Below are 24112 nucleotides of genomic sequence, written 5' to 3'. Positions count from 1 at the left end.
AACTTGGTCTTGATTTTATTGTATCTTTTAAAAGCATTCTAGACTCAACTTCTTCACTGCCTCTCTCTTCCTTACCAGACTATGTGTTATATAACTGAATTCTCATCCTCTGCAGGATAAAGTTTGACATATCAACTTAACAGGATAAAAGGAAAAAAAAATATTTACCCAGTCCTTTGACAAACTTCATAAGGCACATAATATAACTGGTGGCGGCATTGGCAAAGACCTGGATGCTGTCTGTGTTTAGAAATGCTTCAAAGACATCAAACACCGGAGCCTGACGTTTCCCTGTGGAAATAACAAGATGAGAACTCTTCCCCATTCCCCACAGAGGTGATTTTCCAACAGTTCTTCAACACTTTAACTGAATCTATAGAATCTCTTTTATTCTGGGCAGAAACAGAAATTATCTTCAAAGTAAAACCTTCTCTTGCCCTTGAAGCAACTTGTGTAGCACTTCAGAGGAAGTATACATATTCCCTCCTTTGCCTTATCTATGAAAAATATCAGCATATGCCTCATGAAATGGTAAGGGTAGGTTTGAGTTCTTGAAAATGGCTCAGTAGCTAAAACTTGTGTTTCATGGAAGTTTCTGGTTTAGTTCTTGATAACTGTCAACAGCAGTCATGTGGAAAACTATTCAGACTATACAGTAAAAAAATTCTCTGGAGCCCCCAACATAAGAAGGACATGGACCTGTCGGAATGAGTTCAGAGGAGGGCCACAAAGACAATCAGAGGGCTGGAGCACCTCTCCTACAAGGACAGGCTGAGAGGGTTGGGGCTGTTCAGGCTGGAGAAGAGGAGGCTCCGGGGAGACCTTATTGCAGCCTTCCAGTACCTATCAGGGGTCTAAAGGAAAGATGGAAAGAAACTCTTCAGTAGGGCCTGTTGTGATAGGACAACGGGTAATGGTTTTAAAATAGAAGGAGATAGATTCAGATTAAATATTAGGAAAATTTTTTTTTACAATGAGAGTAGTGGAACAGTGGAACAGGTTGCCCAGAGAGCTGGTAGATGTCCCATCCCTGGAAACATTCAAGGCCAGGTTGGACCGGGCTCTGAGCAACCTGATCTAGTTGAAAATGTCCCTGCTCCTTGCAGTGGACTTGGACTAGATGACCTTTACAGGTCTCTTCCAACCCTAACTATTCTACAATTCTATAAAAAAGTTTTGTTTTTCCTAAGTAGATTATCAGTCTTCAGAAGCTGTATACCCTTGCATTTTGTCATTGATCATAACAGATCTGAAAGGCAAAATTCAGGAGGAAAATCATGTCCCTTACACATGACTTGGAACATTTAAAAATACTTTCTAATGGGGCAAAAGGACGGATTAAAGTCATTTTTCTATATTACCCAGTTTTCATACAAGCAAACATCTCTGGGAGGGATGCAGAAATCATTTCTACAGCAAACATGGCTTGTAATAAGTGCTAGCAATTTGAAGGCATGTGATTAAGTGCCTGGACAAGCACTTGCCCAAATTATCACACTAATTTACCCTGATGTATAAGAGCAATAGTTTTCACATAGTAAGAAAGACAGTCCACATGAGACATGGTGGTTGTATACAATATGCTTTCCTTTCTCTAGCAGGACAGTGACAAGGGCCCAACCAACTCCTGCACTATTGTTTTGCTCAAAAATATTCAAGTAGGTTTGAAACATTTCTCATTCTACTCATCTGTCAGAATCTAGAGGATAAAAAAATCAGAACAATACCTCTGCTTTCCCTTCCACCCCAACTAACAAACCAGATACTTTAGTACAGCCAGAGTATTGTAGTGCCACTGCTAAGTGCCAGTGTTCAGGTAGGGCATTTAAATATATTGAGTTACTTATTGTGTCCTCAAGGAATAAGACAGGTAAACAAAAGCATGTATGAAACAGTCAGTGCAGTAACTCCTTACCCATGGAGTATTCTCCTACAAGGTACTCTTTAACCTCTGACTTGCTGCTGCTGTGAACTGTTTCCAGGGCACTGAACAGGGGTCTCCATCCTGACTGGATCTGGGTAGAACACATTTCCACCAGCTCTCCTATAGAGGTGACCACCTGCAGACAGCATAGGAGAGGTTGAGAGAATAAAACAAAAAAACAGAACTGATACATAGATGGACCTTCAGAAGGAATAGGAATGCCTTTAAACACATTCCTAGATTTCACTATGTCAGTCTAGACCGACTTTTTCTTTTTGGGATAATAGAAAAGTTTTATTTAATTGCTTTAAAGCCAGCTGTACTGTCTCTGTGCTCTACCATAATGCTGGCTTAGATAGGCAGAGCCCTCTTGATTAATTGAAAATTATTAAGGGGCACCATTTGAAGGGAATTTGGGAAACACTCTCAAGGGGACCAAGCGCACTCTGGAGACGGTCCTTCTTATGGGCAAGGTAGGCCAGGTACAGACACCTTGATCAAGGCTGACTTGCCTGGTCTTGGACATCCTCATCACATAGCTCTAGCTGCATGATACGCTCAAAGGGGCGGAACAGTGCCTCATTAAAGTGAAAATGAGAGGGTTCATTCCAGTCTGTCAGCACTTCAGTAAGGATATCATGGATGAACGAGACAGCCTTCCGAGACACATGTCTCTCCTTATGACAGGCAGCCTGCAGGGAAAGGAAGAGTATTAGAGTTTGTCCAAGCAAAAATTTGCTTTTAGTGAGACAATTTTAAGGGCGGTAAGCACTTCACATGGCTGAACCCTAAAAATGGCTTCACCACTAATGTGATTAGGGACTCCACTGCAATGAAAATGGGAGAGTACTGCCATGGAAACACATGAATGAGACTTTGAGCTGCTTGGAGTCCCACAGATGCATGAAGGTTTGCTGACAATTCAAAAAGCACAAAGCTGAAAATATATAAATTAAATAATAAGACCTACAGAACAGAACTCATGTGAAATGTTGTCTTTTGTTTTCTACCATGTAACCATTTTTCCCTTCAAAAAGGTAGTTTCTGCATATATTCATCAAACCTATCTATGCATGACCAAATTTCATTTTTTATTTGGCTATTTATGGAACTTATACGTGATGAGAACCTTCTCACTTTGTAAGAGCTACTAAAAATTAAACACCAGTGAATCTGGATATAAAATTATTGTTTTGAGCAACAATGCAGGTGATGCTGAATTCTGTCCTTTCCCTGATGTTGCTCCTTTCCAGTAATGCCCTTATCTGCATTGAAGTCAACCAAAAAGACAGACCAGCCCTGCATTCTATAAACAAAGAAAGTACTTGAGGAGTTTAAATTGGCTTAGGATCTTAAAAGGCTTAAGTGTTCAAAACATGAAAAGTATTTAAAGTGGCTGGAATCCAAAGGCAAGTGAGAAACCAGTTTTCAAGAAAAAGGGCTGTTAAAGCATACAACAAAACTATTCTCTACTATTCCTACTTCACTTAGGGGTGTTCCACCAAGATTCCTCACTGTCTGAATTCTGCTGTAAGACAGTCCACACGTATCTTGAGTCAATGAAATGAAGTGCTATGGCAATTTACTGAACAGCTTATCTCAACACTCCAGAGAAGCATGCTCCCTATAGACATGACACCACATACCTCATCAACAGAAAGAAAGGAAGTACTGCACATTTTTTCATACCAATGATACAAATCGAAAAGTTCTGACAACTCAAGACACCAGCACTTCACCAGATAAAACTGAAAGTTTGGTTGAGGAAAGGCTCAAGTCATGTTATGACTGAAATCCATTATGTGGCTGTTACTGGCATACCACTGACCAAGGTTCACAAGGAAGGAGAAGGAAAGGGAAAAATGTCACCATCTTCCCCACTGAGCTGGATTTAAGTGGGAAAAGAAAACCTGCATCCTTTTATAGGAAGATTTGCAAGGATGCAGACCTTGACTAGGAAAACAGGTAGACGCAGGAGTTACTTGTAACCTCTTCGGATGTTATCAGTTTTTTAACCACAGGCACACAGGAAGTATCATATTGCAAAAATCCAACACACTGTCCCTGGACCTGGCCATTTCAGTTATTTAAAAGTGCACTCCTCAGATGCAGTATCACAATATATGACACAATAAATACAACACCCCAAAAGAAGTGTAACCAGATTTGATAATGTTGAGGGTTGATATACATGTTAAGAGCTATCAAGTCTTCTTAAGCTTTTTTAGCTTTGCCATCTCTTGCTCTTGCACACATTCTCATTTTCTCCCCTACTCCTACCTCTACAAGATGAGGTGCCACCAGGCTCCAGCAGCGCATGAGATGGAGCAACGGGCGAGATTTACTCCTTACAATTCTGAGCATGGCATCACCAAGTCGGAACAAGTGAAGTGCACTTCTCCTGTCCTGGGTAGATTTTACTTCACCTACAAGAAAGTATAAGAAAATAAATGGAAGCTAAGCAACAGCAGCTCCTCCACCTCTAGATGTCTACATTGGAATTTGAATCAGATTAGAAATTATTAGTATTAAGTTAGAGGAGGTGAGGGAGAGAAGTAGTAGAGAAAATAAAAAAGGGAAAAAAAACCCAACAGTGTAAAGCATAGCCTATGCCTGTGGAGGTAAAGGAACAGGACGTGGACCCAAGTTTTAAGAACAGCTTATGAAACACACTTCATTTTGATTTAAGCGATCGTCTTTTTTTGGAAACATTTTAAAGACAAAGTCTTGGAGACGTAGTGCAGAAAAGTTAAGCAAGGAGTTAAATAATTAAGACCCAAAATAGTATTGCAAAAACTTTTGGTGACATCTACAGGAAAGAATATAAACTGCAAGTTATTTAGTTTTGGTTTGTCCTTTTGTATTTTTTATCAAGCAAAGGATGTGAAGCAAAGAATGTGAGAAAATACTTTTTGTTTCCCTGCCAGTAATACTCTTATTTCCTATAGGGATTCATCTTCTGTTGGTCTTGCAACGTTTGGAAAGACACTTCATTCTCTCATTTAAAACACACTGGTGCTTTTATCTCTAATGAAATACGTCATTGGAGGTACACCACTTTTGATATCTAAAAAAAAAACCATTATGCAATTAATTGCTCTATCCTAATTTAAATTTCATTATTACTAAGTACTGTTGATTGTCTACTAAATATATGATAAGAGGGTCACCATTTATTAAAAATAAAGGGATGAACATTGAGGTCTGGAGACAAGCAAGAGTGAAAAATGAACTGGAAGTGTCCCATTGAGAAAATGACAAGTAGCACTTCAGGGAGTGGGGAATATACCAGATAAAATCCACATCTGCCACAGGACAGAACAAAGCCTGTATGAGTAATGTAACTTCTAAAGGCACAGTACAAATTTAAGTAAAATATCTTCCTTTGGGTCCAATCGTTCTGCTCTATTTGAGACAGTGATAAAAATGACAATTTATACAGGCTTTGTACTCTAAGGTATATACTCCATTCTGCTGGGGAAGAGCAAGCAGGACAAATCCCACTGCTTTATTTAACATTTTTCAGCTGTGTGCTTTGTTTTCTATCACTGATTTTCTGAACACTTCTGAGGTTATCTCACTGTCAAATGTCTAAGCTAAATGCACTGTCTTAGTTCTATGTTCATCCGAGTTTCCTTACTGGATCAGACTCCAAAATGGAGCTGTGATTAAATATCTCTGGATAATTAACACCCCCAAAGTCCAAGAACCAAATGAATGGTCTCTGAAATGTTTCATAGCAGGTGTGGATGTGATCCCTGTCTTAGAGAAAAGTGTGCAGCCTTTTCTGAAGACTTTGAATTGGTCCTATAGAAAAATCTTACTAAATACCGTGTTTTACTTATACCTTGAAATTTCAATTGGAAAAATTTAAACTGTAAGAATATAAAGCAAGTCTTGTAAGCAATACAGTGGTACATGAAACACAGCACTCTATAAGGGATCTTCAGGTGATTTACCTGGCATTGCTAGAGAGTAATCAACTGTATCTGTGACTGAATGGAAAAGCTGGGCCTGAGAAGCCTTCTTGAGCTGGTAAAGGAAGCCTGCCAATGCCATCAAGTTTAACTTGTCAGCAGCATCTTCAAAGAGCCTGTGAGTAAAAGAACATAATCTAAGTGAAAAATTCATGAGATACAGACTTAAACCTGTATGTAAGATGAAAATCCTTATCTGTACATGGTTGCTGTGTGTTGCCTTTGGTGACATGTTGGGTTATTGAGGGCTTTTTCATTTATACAGTGCTACAGAAAGACTTTGATCCAGAAAATTTATCAGAAGATTTATTAACTGGTGGGTGAAAAGTAGAGTGCTGTAGAACCAACCAGAACCTTTCCAAGATTCAACTCAGGTACTAAAGCAAAAAGTCACTTTTTCAAGGAATCGACACTTCTCCATTACTGTATCTTAATGCTATAAGCAGTTCATGAACCAGTAATCAAAAAACTAGTGAGAATATTCCTAGTCCTCACCACATAGATCATTGTAGCTTCACTGACTTCAGAGTTACATCAGTTTGCTCCATCTGAAGTTACAGCCCCTTACATGAAAAACAAATTAATGTCTTAAGGTTGCTGTACCTGAATTGCTATTTAAGACTACAAACAAGAACTGTTATTGTCAGTTGTAATGACAAAGATTGTTGCTCTTAAGATTTAAGAGTTAAAATCTGTACCCTTAAAGCAGTAAACTTACGCTTACTGCATAAGTAGGTGAGTTCCACAGAGATCACAGTGAAATTTCACCTGGTTCAGCCACAAGTTGACACAGATATGACTTCCTGACATTGCTTTTAATGAAAAATTTTCTGTAGTCCTGGGAAACTGGGGATTAAGTCCTAATAACATCTGCACTGAAGTAACAGTTCAAAAATCAAACCTGCATCGTTAAAATTACAGTACTGCTATTCTCAAGTCTTCGGAACCAAAGTTGTATTGTGAGCTTCCTGAATAAAAGGTACTTTCTGTGCATAGAGTCAAACTCCTGCAAGCAGTGTCAGTATGCATTATTTTTTCTTCAAATTTACAAATAAAGCCCTCCTGTGGTCAGAGATCAAAAATGCAAAATGTCAACTGGAGAAAAAAGGATACCAGAAATATACAAACCCAGGAAACTTTCAACTCTAGCCTGGGCTGCCAAAAGAGCAGCAGAAATAGCAAGAAAGTCTGTGACATATCAGCCTGCAGACCATGTTATAGGGACATTTAACCTAGCCATTCTGTGACCATGCTTGGTGGCCCTTCCTCCTCTGGACAGGCTGATGCAGCCTAACAAGCTGTCCACACCGTCCTGACAGAAGCAGCTACTTTCTAAGTGACATTGGTCTTGTCACGCAATCCCTTCCTGTCAGGACAAGACAACCACTTATTTTGTCTGCTTTAATGAACAGAAGAGATTGATTTACATGCAAGCAATAAATCCTGCAGGGCAGGTACTGCAGAGATGCAGAAAACCAGGTCTTTTAGGAACTACTGGTTGTGATGTACATGCAGGTCTCTTGTGAAACTCAACTGAAGCAAGTGGCTGTAACAAACAAAGATCAGGCCCCACTGCACCACAGAAAGGTCCATTTTGGTCCCCTTTTAGGAACAGGGATTCTGGGTCCTGACAGTGCTACTTTTACCTGTCAGCTTGCGTAGAGAGCGTGAGAACAGCCTTGGCAGCACTGGATCCACACAGCAGGCTGCCTCCACGGAAGTCAAAAGCTCTGCCCTTACTGCTCTCCTTGATGAGTTCCTGGATAGAAACTGGCTGAATGACAGGATTGTTGCTGAGGGTGGTCTCCTGCTCAGGAGTCAGTGCCTGGGGAGATTCCCCAGGCTCAGAATCTGGGTGCAGCCCTCCAGGTGTCTGCTGTGACTGGGTGATGGTGAGGGAGGGCTGGGAAGCACCATCACTGAAATGAGTGTGCTCCAGCGTGCTGATGTACTCACACACCCTAAGAACAAACAGGAGAAGCAAAAGATTAATAAAACCTCAAAAACAGTAACTCCTACTCCCACTAATCACCGGGCTCACTGAAAAAATGCTCTGGTCTGTACTCCAGAACTGAGTCAGAAAGATAGCGCAAGTACAGCTCTCAGCTGCCTCACAGCCCCATCACTCTGAGAAGTCAGCTTACATGGAAATCCACTGCCAATTCACAGGCATCAATTTCTACATCTGAACCAGGTATGATGCACAGGACATTCTCCTCAATCCGTAAACAAACGATTTCTAACTCTGAGACTGTACACCAATAACCTGTCTTGTGCCTAGATAGCAAATAGTTTAGTGGAGGTGCCTGAAAAGCCCATTTAGGTTCCTGGGTCTGCCACAGTCTTCTGGCAGCTTTGAAGTTTTTATGCATTGATTTTGTCTCTGAATAGTGGTGGAAAACAGTACTGTTTTTTATCTTACAGATACTGACAGTTAATTCACTATGACTGTTTATACAGAACACTCCTAGAGCATGTAAAGTCCTTTTTCCTCAGTCTGTTACTTTCAGGCAACATGCTATAAATTCTATTTCTTTTGGAAAAGCTGGTGAGTACCTGAACACATGAGGCCAACAGTCCTGATTGTGGCTTCCCATCTCTAGGCCCACGTTAAGGACTGCATCCATACATAAAACATGAGCAGTGTGCAGGCAGACTCCCTGCACTTTCCCCATCTGCTCCAGTTTCTGCTCCACTTTCTGTTTCACTGTATCATAAAAAATAATAACAACAACAAAAGAATTAGCTTCTCCAGCTTTTAAACAAACACTGGTTTGTGTATAGGGTGATGGCAAAGGTATACAGTCTGAAAGCTATAAAAGAATGTGGATTTTAGACAAAAAAAACAAATGAGAGAAACCTATTTCTTCCTAAAGAACATAAGGCAGTTTTTAAATTAAAATCTTTTTTGATTGATCTTATAAGCATAAAAAAAAAAGTCAATGCCAGATTGACACCCTCCACCCCCAAATTCATATCTTGTTGCCCACAGGACACATGCAGATTGCCAGTGATATGACATATTTCTCTTTGGAGCTGGTTAGCTGGATATTTATTTATTTTTACTAAAATCTCATTTGCTATGGGAAAAAAAAAAAAAAGAATAGTTTGTGAATTTCACATTTATTTCCATACAACAGCTTCACCAAAGAGCTTTTGTTGAGGGATACTTTTGTCAAAGCAAAACTAATCCTGATCTGAACTATGAGCATTTTGACTTCATTCATTTCCTGAGGATCTCTGAAATGCTTAGTTTTCATGCTGCATTGGAACGGAAGCATATTTGAAGCTTTGCAAGCTTTCATAGAACAGATTTGTTGGCTTCTGGCCACCACTACTGCCTCCTCTTCGCTTCAGCGTGGCCTGGCCAACTCACTTCACTTTTATCTAGTAGAGTGGTCAAAAGCTAGTTTGTGCTTAGGCCTATTCAGTTTTATCTACTGAGACACCAAATTTAACTGCCAAGCAGGCTCATTTGTGCAACACTGTGTTTTGTTATGGGCTTCTTGCTGTTAGAAATCAGATGTCGTTAGACACATTTTATGTGCTTCTCCAAACAGCCATTGGAGACAACAATTGACTTTACTGACTTCCACTGGGTTTGAAGTAGTGGTGTAGAGATGCAGAACTTTTTACATGTTATACATATATCATTTTTTAATTCCAGTTTCGTTTAACATGATTCTGAAAGAGTTTTAAATATCTGATGATGACAAAAGACAACCAATGATGTATACACAAGATAGGGAAAGGGATGAAAACTCCGCTTATATTACCATCCAACACATTAAAAAAAAAAAAAAATTATTTCTCTTATACCCTCTGGTTCTACTAGTATCACAAGGCTTAAAAAGTGTGCATTTCAAAAATGCTGTTGCCTTATCTGTTGTTTCACTGTTTTCAGTTCCATAAAAAATAAAATTAGTGTGATGTAACGTTAAGAACCTAGGATAGCAGGACAGGTACTGAAGCCTCTAGACATACACCCCATATGACAACAAGTGAGCGATGCACATTAGTGGCACTTCCCTCTGTCCTTATATGCATAGCAAAATATTTCCCAGTTGCATCTATGCAGGCAATATGAGATAAGGTAGATAATTTAATCACACAGTTACCTTGAGCTATAGTATCACTGGGCTCTTGGATTTCTTTTTCCTCTCTCTCCTCCTGGACACAGGAGGCAGCAGCCATTTGGGCAAGAGCAGATGCACAGTTAGCAGCAACTCCTGTAAAGCAACACAATTACTGTTTAACCAGCACTTCCTCGCTAATCCCATGCAGTCCCAGGTTGTGTCAAGGAGAGTCGGTTGGTTATATCTATGCAGCAGGACAGGTGGACTCTACGAGGAGTTCTACAGTTCAGGTTTCTATCCAAGACTGGAACAGGATGTTGCTTTTGTCTCTCCCAAATTCCTTCAAATAAAGTTATCATCCTATTTTATGAGTTTGCCATGACATCCCACATGTAGCAGTACCTAGAGCACAGCTCAGCCGGGCTGCCCTCCTCAGTCCATCCAGACTCACGCAGATGGAGTCCTTCTCCTTTTGGTTCTGCTCCTTGGCTCCTTCTGCTCCCAGGATGAAGGCCAGCCCCTTGGAGCTTCCTGCCATGCGGCCAGTCAGTGGTGTGGACAAAGTGTCAATCAAGTTCTTCCAACACCCGATTAAAAGGTATCGGGCAAAAGCAACTCCTAGAGTGAGAAATGCATTACTACTACTACTGGAAAAAGACACAACAGTAGCTTTATCATCAGTGGTAAAAACCCAGGCTATATTTGTCCTCTGCATGCTGGACTACCAATTCGCATGTAGGATATACTGACATACTTCTCTCAACGCTTAAATTGCTGTTCTGAAACACAATTTATCTGAATATGCTCATGGTATGTAACAACCCACTGCTGGTAGATATACTTGTGTCTATAATACAGTCTTAATACCTGCAACAACAGAATCATCTGTCTTCCGGTTTTGGGAAAGAGGAGATTGAGCTGAAGCAGATGCCATCAATTGGCCACCAATTGCACTGCTTCCCAAGCCATCGATGTCTGCCAGAACAATAAAAACCAACAGATTACTATTCGATATACAGATGACATAAGGGAAGCATCTCATAATGGCTCGTTATTCAAACAAGTACTAGCACTTCTGACTTTTCAGGTATGCTTTTTAGTTGCTCATTTCTGTCAGCCTTCTGAAGCCTTGGCAGAGGTGTAGCATCTTATGCTTTGCCCAGTATAACCAACATTTTCTTGAAGAGGGGAAATATCCCGCTGTTAGAAGCTCCCCTCGCCCCACCCCCCAACATCACACCATCAACAGAACTGTTAGCAAAGATTTCATGGTATTTCTTACAGTTCAGACCTTCCCACACCCTTAAATATCCATGTTTCTTAGTATAATCTTTCAAATCCTGCATCTAGATGTTCTCAGACGCAGTGTAAATCCTCAAGATGCACTGGGATCCTGTGTCTTAAATGCAATTTTGAGTAGACTTATGTAGATTCAATCTCAACAAAAGAAATACAACCCTTACTCCAACACAACAAAAGACCATCTTCTCACAGAAAGTTTCATGTTAGGGACGTCAGGTTGATTTCCCTTCTAGCAGCCCTTGTCTGCCTGTCTCTTCTCCACGTACTTCATAGCTATTGTTTTTCCAAAGTGTTTCAGCTTCCCAGCCTAATAGCTAAAAGCAACACTGAGCTCAACAGAATCAGCGAAAAACTTTCAGAGCAGTGCCCTTTGATTACCAGCTAATGGCTCAGCTGAAGCTAGTGCTCCCCCTGCATACACTGTTTTAATTACCTCTGTGTAATCATACAGTATACACATTCAAGCAGACAGTGCATTTTGTATCAATACAATAATCATAGACATCCTGCTGCCTTTCAGCTGATACCGTTAGATTTTTTCCCTCAAAGGAAGCTAAGGATTGTTTTTAAGCATTTGTTAGAGATGCTCCAGGTTTTCAGCTTCTCTCTAGCACCATTTGGCATATCCTTGGCATAGCACAAATCTGGACCAAGGGGAGCCCAATCTGTGGAAGGCTTCTAGGATCAGACACCGCTATTTATATTTGTACTGCACCACAGGCACACTGAAATGGCTTTGCTATGACATCAAGAAAATGGCAGCCTTACTGCTTATCATTAACATGTACCAAATCTACCAGAACTTAAACTGACAGAATTAAGAGATGTTTTGGTTCAGCAAACAAACCCACCCTCCCTGTCTCCCAGAGACTGTTTGTTTTTAAACCCATGCTTCAAAAGCTTTGTTTGATCCAAAACAAGCACTTAAGTACCTGCCACAGCTAAGCCTGATCCCTTCTCTAACAGTAATTTCATGAAACATCATGTGTTGCATGATGACATGTTGTTCTGTATGTAAAGAAATGAGGCAGCATGTTACTGTAGCTTGTTTTAGACACGTTTGGAAGTCAGCCTTGCCACCATAACATAGTACTAACCGGTCAGCATGGTGATAAGTGGAAGGCTGTGCTCCTCGGGGCTTCCCCAGTATCCAGCTTCCCCCAGCATGTTCCTTTCTAGTACCTGGTGGTACAGTTCTTCAACCCAGGCCTGGGAAAATACCATCAACACTCCACTGGACTGGACTTGCTTCATGAACTCCTTCTGCAGAAAACCACAAAAGCCAGATGTAAGACAACAGTAAGCCCTACAGCATAAGCCTGAGCTCCTAGATCTACTCTTGAGTGTAAAGGAATGCAGGAGTAGGAATGAAGTTAAGCAAAAATAAGAATTAGCAGAGGATCACAATGTGTCTCTATGGTGGAGAATGACGTGAACAAGGAGCTTTCCCTTCTCTTATTGCCGTTCATGCAAGATGCAAATCATAATGACAGTTCTTGCACAAAGGGACTTGCTGATCTTTTACTATTTCCACAAGGTAGGGGACAATCTCAATTAAAAAAAAAAAAAAAAAAAAAGTTGTAGCACCTAGTGCTGCCTGTCCAGCAATCAGGCCCTTCTGGATTGAAGAGTCACCACAGATTAAGTAGGATCCAATGAGGTATCTGAACTACTTTCAACAACACTTAGGGCATGCTCAGGCCTGTTGTGCACAGTGCTGACCCTAGAGAAGGTTCTGAGTCAGATTTGCTCTCACAGCTGCTGAACTGATACCAGAACTGACGAAAAGCCCACTTGTTTTTGAGGTCTTCTAGAACATAAATTCTGTTACATGGGAAGCTAAGCAATAATGGAACATTTTGATAGAATTTGTTTTTGTTTTTCATTTTCTTTTTTTTTTTGTTCCATATATCACTGATTTTTTTTTTTTTTTATTTTTAGGAACACTCTGAAATGACCTCTCTTGGGCAACCTAGTTGAAAAATATGGAGTCATGTTTTATAACTCCTGCAGCCTTGAAAACAATTTTTTCAAAGTGCAAGAAACTGAGGAATTTCAGCTGCAACAAAAATCATCAGTTCATATTACTAAAACCTAATTAATTTTCACTCAACTTCTCATGTCTTCCATCTGCATAAATACAAATCAAGTATTAAGGAAGAAATTTATCATTATGTTCAAAAGTAGTTGCAAGATGAAGGTATGTCCCCTGATAACGTGCACGAACAACACTTGCTGCATCACATGATGCTAATGAAGATATCTTCTGAAGATAGAGTATCCATCAAAATGACTGCTACTTTAATGATAATCAGTAAGCAGCATTCATTCCTCCCCAAATTACAGAGAAGCTGTGTAATTCAGATGCATGACATTTATCATGCAAGATTCATAAGCAGCTTGGAGAATGTTTCATTTGCAATTATTATTCCTCCACTTAGCAAGTAGCCTGAATGCTTTACATGGGGACTGTTTCGTGTGAAAGGAAGCAAACAAATTTTCTTAACAGTTTTCCCATCTTCTCCAACTCACCAGCAACACAGGGGCTTGAGCAGGCTTCTTCCTGTAGTAATCTGAGTTGGCCAATTTTAGGTTGAGCAGCAAAATGTAATGTGAGACCATGTAGAGACTGTCTGCATTCATCAGAGTCTGGAAGCTGAAATTTAGGTTTCCCTCAAATCCTGGTGAGTGCATCATACCTAACAAAAACATCATGTGAGCTCTCACATTTTACACAGATTTTGCCTGGAAAAAAAAATCAGAAACTAACCCTAGCATTTCAGCAGCAACAGATTGCTAGAATAGTTAATGAATCATCAGTAGGAATTACTCTACTAAATGTACTAGAATAGGGCATAGAAAAATAAGTAGTCCATCTAGAACGCAGTGCTGCAAGACAACCTGAACACTCCAGTCACAGTCCAGCAAAGCAAAATCATGCTAAATCTGAAGTACACAAGGAGCATCAGCATTCATTGGGATGATTGCCAGGTGCAAAGCAAAGGGCAAGATAAATCTGCAATGCTAACTGGAAAGCTGTGGTGGGAAGGGGCACAGGCAAAGTCTTTGTACTTAACTGAGCACACATCGCACCAAACGGTGCTAATGAGGGTGACAGCTCTTTTAACCCCACAGTAAATCTATCCTGGCTACATGAGTTGTTGGATAGGGACTGGAGTGCTTGGCCCCTTGCAGAATCAGGCTGTAATTATCACTCTCTCCATGGCCTAGATGTATGTGGATAAATATTTGGCTGGAACTCGTTACAACTCCAAGCCCTGTTTAGCTCATACAAGATCTGCTTTCTAGACAGCTGAGCACTTACAGCTCTGTCAGACCCATAAGCCACCTGTAAGCGCTCAGTACTCCTGAAAACACTATTTGTATGAAACGACAGCCTACAACCACTTCCAGTGGCACAATCCCTTCTTTCCAGGTAGGATGTACGGCACGTACGTTTTCCTCTGAGTTAGCTGACCTACTGGTAGAAAGGCATAAATCAAGTACGAGCAATACCTAATTAAATCCCCACGATCTGTAGTTTGAGCCATAAAAACCTCAGAAATATTAGACACTCCCACATGACCCACAATATTTCATGGTTTTCACATTAAATGTGAAATCCATTCATATAATATCAATTAGGGAAGATTAAGGAGTAAGCTTTATCCTAGAGGAATGTTTGAAATGAAACAAAAAAAACAGCTTCCAAGGTTAGTTACATGATGAAGCAAAGCTATGTCATTTATTAACTGCTGCAGTAGTTTACTGTGAACATATTCCTCCCACCATAAAGCTCATGCCTCTTCTTAGACAAAATACAACAAACCATTAACATTTAAAAAAAAAAAAAATCCACACACAGAAAAGAAGCAAATGTTTTTCTTGCCTCGTGAGGGTTTGAAAGCTCTGTGCTGCTGCCTTCTCGGACTTTCCACTGTCGTCACTTTGGGGGCGTGGATAAGGTGAGTAACTGTTTGAGGGTGGATTTAGAAAGAGAGTAACTGTTCCAAGGTGGGTCTAAAAAATGAATAGCTGTTCAAGGGAGCAACCTTTGTGGAAGAGGAGCAAAGGGGCTGGCCACACACCATACCTATACAGGTTGCCATGTGCTTGGGATAGATTTCTTGTGGTGAACGTTAACAGAGGATCTTTATTTAGTATGAAAACTGCAACCACGTGCTTGAAAGCAGCCTGTGAGTAGCTCCAGTGACTCCTTCATCACGGAAGGCAAAGATGCATCTAAACACTTTGTTGGATGGAAGATTATGATATTGATGTAACTAGAATATATTGATTTGATGCCTTATCTCTCTTACATATGTACCTCAGGGACTAGAATCTGCTAGAGTAATAAAAACCTCAAGGCAGAGAGGTATGTAAAAGAAAAAAAAAAGCCCACTTTATTTTGCGTTAAAATATTTTTTAAAGTGTGCAACATCCTATACAAGACTACAATTAAAAAGGAAAGTGTACAACTGCACATAAAAGTGGCTACTACATAGTGGGTATGTATTTGAGCACCCAAAAGTGTTTGGGAAAAATATGGTCCCTAATTTCTTTTAAAATATGGGAAAAATAAACAACTGCATTTGAGAGATGCCGAGATCTCAAAAGCAGAAGATTAGCTGATGTGTAAACTTGCAATGATGCTTAACAAAAAAAAAAATCTTGCAGCTAAAAGCTATGGAATCAAAACTGAAAAGAGGTGCTAAAATGTTTGCTATTATTATTCATACAACAGCTCACATTTGTTAGCATTAATGCCTTGACACTGCAGTTGAAGAGAATAGTTATGTCCAAATTAAGAGAATACTGATAATCAATTTTAGTTATAAAAATCTGCCAGCTATTATAAACAATGAGGTTAGCACACTGTCTTAACAGAGACAACAGTTCATTTAAACTGGCCAAGTAAAAAGAGGTCCTGAAAAAAAATGCAAACTTAATGTTTTGTGCAAGCCAAGATAATGTTGAGAATTTTTACATAATTCGGTATTTTTTAAGATAAACATCACACTCCAACACCACTAAGGATTGTTTTAGCATTGGTTTTACCTAGCAACAAAGAGGAACTTTCTGAGGAAAAATGAAAACTGTAGATTAGGAAGGCTTTTAACCAACTGACTTCCAAATCTTAATTTCACTGCAACTCTGCTTAGCTGACTCCACTTTTTCCATGCTTATACTCCCATGCCACTGCCTCAAATTCTTATTTCCTTTCATTGCTTTTCAGTCCTACAAAAACATAATAATACTAAAATACTATTTAAGGACCTAGCTTGTAGGAAAGACTACTAACTCATAGCTAGTGTATTTTTGCCCATGAGGTTTGCACTGGCTCACCTCTCCAGCCTGACAAGCTCCCTCTGCATGGCATCCCTTCCCTCCAGCGTGTTGACAGCACCTCACAGCTTGGTGTCGTCAGCAAACCTGCTGAGGGTGCACTCTATCCCACTGACCATGTTGCCGACAAAGATATTGAACAGGGCTGGGCCCAACACAGACCCCTGTGGAACGCCACTTGTCACCAGTCTCCACTTGGACATCGAGCTGTGGACAGCAACTCTGAGTGCTGCCCATCCAGCCAATTCCTTATCCACCAAGTGGTCCATCTGCCAAATCTGTCTCTCCAGCTTAGAGACAAGGACGTCATGCGAGACAGTGTCAAATGCTTTGCACAAGTCCCAGTAGATGACGTCAGTTGGTTGTCCCTTATCCACCAATGCTGTATTCCCATCATAGAAGGCCACCAAATTAGTCAGGTATGACTTGCTCTTAGTGAAGCCATGTCAGCTGTCACCAATCACCTCCTTACATTCCATGTGCCTTAGCATGGTTTCCAGGAGGATCTGCTCCATGATCTTGCCAGGCACAGAGGTGAGACTGACTGGCCTGCAGTTCCTCGGCTCTTCCTTGTTTCCCTTTTTAAAAATGGGGGTTATGTTTCCCCTTTTCCAGTCAGTGGGAACCTCACTGGACTGCCACAACTTTTCAAATATGATGGACAGTGGCTTGGCAGATCATCTGCCAGTTCCCTCAGGACCAGCAGAGACCATCAGGTCACATGGACTTGTGCACTTTCAGGTTGGTCTTGAACCTGATCTGCTACACTCTGCAGTTCTTCATTCTCCCAGGCCCTGCTTTTGCCATCTGCGACTTGGGCAATGTGGCTAGAGCCCTCACCAGTGAGGACTGAGGCAAAAAAGTCCTTGCGTACCTCAGTCTTCTCCATGTCCTGGGTAACCAGGTCTCTCATTTTCTTCCAGAGAAGGCACACCTTTTCCCTAGTCTTCCTTTTATCCCTGGTGTACCTAAAGAAGCTTTTTTTTTTGTTGCCCTTTACATCCCCGGCCAGATTTAATTCTGATCCCTGGCTGCTCGGATAACCTCTCGGTACTCCTCCCAGGCTACCTGTCCTTGCTTCCACCCTCTGTAGGCCTCTTTTTTGTTTTTCAGTTGGTCCAGGAGCTCCTTGTTCATCCATGCAGGCCTCCTCGTGTTTTTGCCTGACTTCCTCTTTGTTGAGATGAATCACTCCTGACCTTGGAGGAGGTGTTCCTTGAACATTAACCAGCTTTCTTAGGCCCCTCTTCCCTCCAGGGCTTCATCCTAAGGTACTCTGCATAGCAGATCCCTAAAGAGGACAAAGTCTGCTCTCCTGAAGTCCAAGATAGAGAGCTTGCTGTGTGCCTGCCTTGCTGCCCTAAGGATCTTGAACTCCACCATTCCATGGTCACTGTAGCCAAGGCTGCCCTTGAGCTCCAGATTCCTCAGCAGCTCCTGTTGCTGGCACTGGCATCAAACTGACAGTAGTGGGATGGATTGACGTTCCCCTCCCCTGGCAATGTTAGTTTAAAGCCTTCTTCACCAGCCTGGCAAGCCTATGGCCAAAGAAGCTCTTCCCCTTCTCTGTCAGGCAGATGAAATCAGTGCCCAGTAGACCAGGCTTCTCAAACCGAGTCCCATGGTCTAAGTAGCCAAATCCCTGGCTGTGGCACCAGTCCTGCAGCCATTTGTTGATTTGCTGGATTTGACTGGCCGTTTCAAGCCCCTTCCCTTTGACTGGGAGAACTGATGAAAAACTACCTGCAAGGTAGTTCCTCTAACCTCATAATCTAACTTGTGCCTTGAGTCCTGAAGTAAGGACTCAAACATTGCCCATACAGGCAGATCAGATTGTGGCTTGGAAGCTCTCCAGGGGGACTTCCTATCCCCAGACATGCATTTCAACTTTATTAAGTCTCTCTCTCTACAAGTCTTCAAAACTCACGCCTCTCTCACCTACACAGGAACGCAAGTCCTGGAACGACTGATGGACTTTTGTTTAAGATCTGAGGTACAAGTTAAGGGATCATTTCACCTGGATTGAATCTCATTCCAAGTGCTGAACTGAAACATGAACTGCACAGATCTTCTGAGAGCATAAAATTACAACTCTGTAACAGCAAGAGCTCTTTGAAAACATCAGGATACCTCTATTTTAATACAGTAACTTCCTACTATATTTTCCCATGATTCCTTACTCAGTGGAATCTTCCAATACTTCACCAAATCTGACTGGAAGCATGGTGTACATTTTTAAGTACAGATTTAGCCATGGAAGTGGTTTTCTTAGGAAAGTGAAAGGTCTTTCTCCACTCAACAGTTTAAGTCCAAAACCAGGTATCTTTTTTTTTGAGAGATGTACAAACCAGAAATTACGGACTTAATGCAGAAATCAAGTTATATTCTTCCATCTTTCTCACTGTATTAGTCATACTGAATGACAGCAAAAGCTGCATTTAGCCTTAAAATCTGAAAGTCTGCTAGGTGTATCTCTTCCAATGCTTTAAAACATTCTAAAGGGATTTGACAGACAATACAGAAAAAAAAAAGTGGTATACTCATTCATGCAGGAGGGAACACGTGCACAAAATTTTGTACTAGAATTCTAGTCCTGGTCTTTTGGCATAACCTCAAGATTATGCTTTTTCAGGAAAAAGAAATCCCTTGTAACAGAAAGGATGCTTTTGAGCATGTAATTAATATTAATGTCCCCTTTAAGATACCTCCTTTCTGTGATAAAACATGGCCAATGTTTCTTAAGAATGTCATCTACCATCTTCCTGAGCTAGGGCTTATTTGGGCAGCATTTAAATAGGATATCAGGAATATCAGCTTATTCATGCAGCTTCATAATTAAATTACAGTGTATGATGATGGGAGGCATCTCTTCTGACTATATGAGTTTAATGTGTGTGAGAGAGCACAAATGAATGAAGCAATGATTAGGAGAGGAGCAATAGGAAAGGCAAGTGTGGCAAATTAAGTTAAAAAACAGAGAAATATATTTAAACAAACATTTCCACTTTGGCCACTGTCAGGAAAAATAAACCCTTCTAAAATATATATATATATATTTATACACATTTTAAATATACTATCACAGCACAAACTAGCCTTTGCATGGCTATTTTTGTTTGATTTACCAAATCAAGATCTCAAAGGTTCTAATGCTGCATCTCTTAAATGGTAAGTTCAACTATTTTTCACTTGGGTCTCGGCTTTACGCTTTGTATTTCCTGCCATGATAGATAGCAGTATTAAAAAAAAAAAAAAAACAAACAAAAGAGTGAAGAAAAGGAGGGTTGCTCCTCTTTTCTTGTCCTTTCAAGAGCTCACTGCTGCGGCATTTTTATCAACTTCTTTGCAAGGCTGGCATTACTAATAGTAATGCAGTGATGTACTAAGCTACTTAAATATCTTTCAAAACAGGTGATGGTAGTCCCCACACTCCTTTCATGCTAAGGGGCAACTCCAGCTTCTCTTTAATAACAGCATATGCAAATCTTCTCAACAGATCTTCACAAACCTGTGAAAAGGTATCTTACTACAGAAAATTTGATTTCTCTGTTGACTGAGGATATAATCCAGAGCCTGTTAAGAGTTAATGGATTGACCTCCCTTTGAATCAGTGCCTGCATATTCAACTTGCTTTGCCCTAAATGAAATGTGCTGCTGTGGAGGACTGTGCTTTGTAAAGCACAAACCTCCTTATTCTGGATACGTTCTCTGAAGATGAAATCCTACAAGAGAATCTGTGTACAGTGCTGTCACAGTGTGCATGTTGGTTAGACAGTAAATATTTGCTTGCAAACCTGAGCAGAAGGTTGAAGAAAAGCTCTGCAGTGCTCCATCCACCTCCTCTATGCTGGGAAGAGCTATAAGTCGAGGTAGAAGAGCCTCAAGTGACTGGATAAACAACCGTGCACTGTGCTGGTCTGCTTCTTGGTTTTTCAGCAATTTCAGAGAGAGAGCAGCAGTACGTAAGGATCTGTGACCTGGACAATCCCGTGGTGTCTGCTCCTCGTCAGCCAGGGAGCAATTGTCAGAGCCTATGTCCGAGACATCTGACCTGCCCGAGTCCTTCTCTGCTGCCATGGAATACTGATCGCACGAATCAAACTCAGTCCTAGAAAGGTCCTGGTCATCTACACTGAAGTTGCTTTCACTGTATCTGGATCCATAGGACCGCATCTTGCAATCAACTGATAAGAAGTTAGTTATATCTGGATAGACTATGGTGTGGCTTCTCTGAACAACATCTGGCTGGTCAATGGTTTCTGACTCGGGTTGTCTATAATGAATCTCTTTGCTTTCATGTCCAGCTGGAGATGACAGTGAATTTTTTTGACTTTCTGGATTATCCTCTGGAGTTGTCTGTCCCATATCCCCTTCCAAAGTGGTCTGACCAGTGTCAGTGGTAACACTAATGCTAATATCAGGACTCTTCTCATTTCCTGATTCCCAGGCAGGATTTTCTGAAGACAGGATGCGCCTCTGCCACCTAAAGTCGGCATCATTGATCTCCATGGAGTCTCTGCTTGTCTCGGTCCCATCCTTCAATTCTTCTAAGCGCCGGAGCAGCAGCTGGATCTGCTCTTCACTAAGACCCTTTCCTTGGCTCAGTTCATCTAATGCTCCAAGCAGGGCAAAGACGCAGGACACTGAAGCATAACATGCCTCAATACCACCTTTGATGCATGCTTCTGTCATCCCATCCATGATACTACAATTAAAACAGAGTTTATTTAAGTGATCCAGTAGCACATGCCACTATTGTCCAACACTATCCCTCCATAACCAGGAAAAAAAAAAAAGAAGTGGAATCATCCTGTAAGACTACTCCTGAGAAAGAGAAATAGTATTAGAACAAATGATTAAACACGTCTACCATGTGGACATGGCCATTCTGTAAAGGCAGTGCCAACCAGGGAAACAGTTACTGTGCACTTGTACCAGCATGCACAGCATGTTTTCCCTTAAAGACAAGCACTTAGACTGAAAGAAAACCTCAACACCCAACTGAAGCCAAATATAGAGTCATCTGTGTCCTGGATATTATCTTATCTATAAGATATGATCTTTATAAGAATTGAGAATCCTTCTTGCTCAATCTGACAACTTTTAAATTTTCGATTACCTCTCTTGACTTCATCTTGGAAATGTACCTCTAAATAAGCATGCAGTTATTTCATTGCAAGTTTAGAGACTCAAACCCAAGAACTTGCAGCTGTAAACCAACACATTTGAGTATTTCAGCAAACCTCACAAGGCAGTTATCTATGCCTTTACAAACAGGCCCAGACTGATGACAAACCAGTAAAAGCTTTTACCCCTCTTCCATTTTCACATTTTATTTAACCAGAGAGATACCCTGGCTCATATTTGAGTATGCTTCTGAAGATACAACTGTTTAAGTGTCCTGTGTGCACAGATTTAAGAGAGAAGAGGCTAAAGGAGGAAACAAAACATACAGCTTGAGAAGATCCAGATGGGACTTCCTTTTAGTAATAGACCTCTTCCGGGATTCTGACTCAGAAGAGCAGGGCCCTGCCAAATCACAAAGCCGCCGAGGACTGCCAAGTATCTGAAAGGAAAGGAAATAGAAGTTACCAAATTATCTAAGCATTATTTAAACACAATAAATGAGTCATAGTTCTATCAAGCCCTAGAACCCAAGGTAGCAGTACTGTAATTTCTCACAGCAAAGGAAAACAGCACATAGACATTCTACTTGTTAAAGCTACCTTTCCTCTTTTTAAAGGCAGAAAAGCAGATAGAGGAGAGCAGAATATTCAATGAGAATCACATACAGCATGTTCTCCAGTGCTTTACGTTTCTGCCTGAATATGTTTCAACTAATACTGCACACAAGACAATCTTTATGCCTTAATATAGAGCAAGTATCTTGCAGTATATTATACGCCAAAGGGGGCCTATCTCTTCAGTCACCCAGTTACAAAATGATAGTCACGCAAAGATAGGTAAAGTGATTCTTTCTGACTCAACCTGACGAGTGGTGTTCCGTTAATGCCCACTACAAAATGCAAGGAGGGGGCTTTACAAACAAGCCCATATTAATAAGCAGAAAGAGGCAACAGATACGTCCTGCAGGAAACAACATTAGACTGAGCTTTTCCCAAAACTTCAATTGTCATCTTGTTATTGTTTAACATTAGACGAAGACAAGTGCCAGGGTGACTGTCAGTTCAGATGACAACACAGTAGGTGGCTATGTAGCGTTAGGAGAGATCTTCAGACACAGAACAGCCTAGGTATGCACAAGCTAGAACAAAAATCCTCTAAGACAGACCACTGTTCCTACAAATTATGTAAGTTGCCTTGTGTTCCACAACATGAGAAGGAAGCTGCACATGCGAAATGGAAGAGCCCATGATTTCAGCTGCTGCTCAAAGAATTCTCACAATGCTCCAGCTGTAGTGCTGTCATAGGCACTGGGCAACAGGCCAGAATGGACTGGTCTTGACGTGGCACTTAAGACACTGTCAGCTTCCTTGTGGCTATTTTAATAAAGCTCAAGGAAACCATTTCAAAAACCTGGCATGTAATCAAAGCATATATTCAGTCACCTTAATGCCTGGAGTACTACACTGTGAAGAAGAATGTCTCCTTCTAGTAAGAGCAGAGAGCAGGGAAAGATGCCAAAGAAGATGAGAACTGGATCACTATACTGTATCTCACCCAAGAGAGCAGTCATGACTCAGTGATAAGATCTGCTCCATGCAGTACCACAGCATGAACACTGAGGAAGTTGCCATAGCAGCTTGTGTTATAGAGACAAATATATCTATTATGACTTTGTAAAACTAAAAAAATTTGTCAGAGTGGCTTTGATGTAACAGCTGTGCTCAGAAAGGGCGATTTCAGCATCCCTAGTGCTAAGGTATGGAATGGACTGGTATGCACGTATCAGCGACATTTACTGTCAAATAAACATTTTGCTTTACATGCCTGGATTCGCACATGTGATTATCCTACCTCTTTCATAATTTTGATGGCTTCTACTCGATGCTGAGGCGGTGGGTAAAGCAATATCCGGTGATAGAGAGACTGCAACACAGGCTTCATGGATTCCACTGATCCCACGAGTCGAACCAGTTCTGCTGCAATATAATATATGGTCCGTGCGACAGGCCCACTAAGGGCAGGTGCTGTGGAGGAACAACCTGAACCCCGGCCATGATCAGAGATCCCTGAGGAAGGTGAATCAGCCTCAAGGCAGACACCGCTGTGGGCAGAGGTGATAGTTTTGTCATGGATTGGATTTCCCAGGATTACTACTAGGGCTGGACACAGTTGCTTCCTGAAAAAAAAGAGAAAAGCAGCAGATGGTAACTGGAAAAAAAATAATCTCACAAGAACAGATTGAAAATAGCCCACGGTTAAATGAGATACACACTCTTGTTTTAATGATCAGTCAACAGCAGTGGTTAGAGAGAATAACAAATTATGCCAGGCTTTTTTCATCTCCCAAGCATCAGCATGCT

The 24112-nt window shown here is 41.0% G+C and overlaps 1 protein-coding gene across 3 annotated transcripts in view; it reads right to left on the bottom strand.

The window, feature by feature from the left end:
• The window catches only part of ARFGEF3 (ARFGEF family member 3), a 90041-nt gene that overhangs the window by 16241 nt on the left and 49688 nt on the right, over positions 1–24112 (bottom strand). For 2 of the 3 annotated variants that reach the window (XM_086745102.1, XM_086745104.1), the window contains 15 exons: positions 23604–23928; positions 22079–22191; positions 20420–21330; positions 13812–13978; positions 12377–12542; positions 10845–10952; positions 10380–10595; positions 10020–10130; positions 8458–8608; positions 7548–7862; positions 5884–6017; positions 4205–4350; positions 2437–2616; positions 1916–2060; positions 169–291 (listed from right to left, as the gene is read on the bottom strand). In XM_086745102.1, the coding sequence (XP_086601228.1) occupies positions 169–291; positions 1916–2060; positions 2437–2616; positions 4205–4350; positions 5884–6017; positions 7548–7862; positions 8458–8608; positions 10020–10130; positions 10380–10595; positions 10845–10952; positions 12377–12542; positions 13812–13978; positions 20420–21330; positions 22079–22191; positions 23604–23928 (3311 nt within the window). Of the gene's footprint in view, positions 1–168; positions 292–1915; positions 2061–2436; positions 2617–4204; positions 4351–5883; positions 6018–7547; positions 7863–8457; positions 8609–10019; positions 10131–10379; positions 10596–10844; positions 10953–12376; positions 12543–13811; positions 13979–15168; positions 15253–20419; positions 21331–22078; positions 22192–23603; positions 23929–24112 lie in introns of all 3 variants that reach the window. The other variant, XM_086745101.1, reaches the window with a different exon arrangement.

This window comes from Chlamydotis macqueenii, chromosome 3, assembly GCF_036417535.1.
Source record: "Chlamydotis macqueenii isolate bChlMac1 chromosome 3, bChlMac1.mat, whole genome shotgun sequence".
NCBI classification, from domain to species: domain Eukaryota; kingdom Metazoa; phylum Chordata; class Aves; order Otidiformes; family Otididae; genus Chlamydotis; species Chlamydotis macqueenii.
This window is presented reverse-complemented; position numbering and strand designations above follow the sequence as displayed.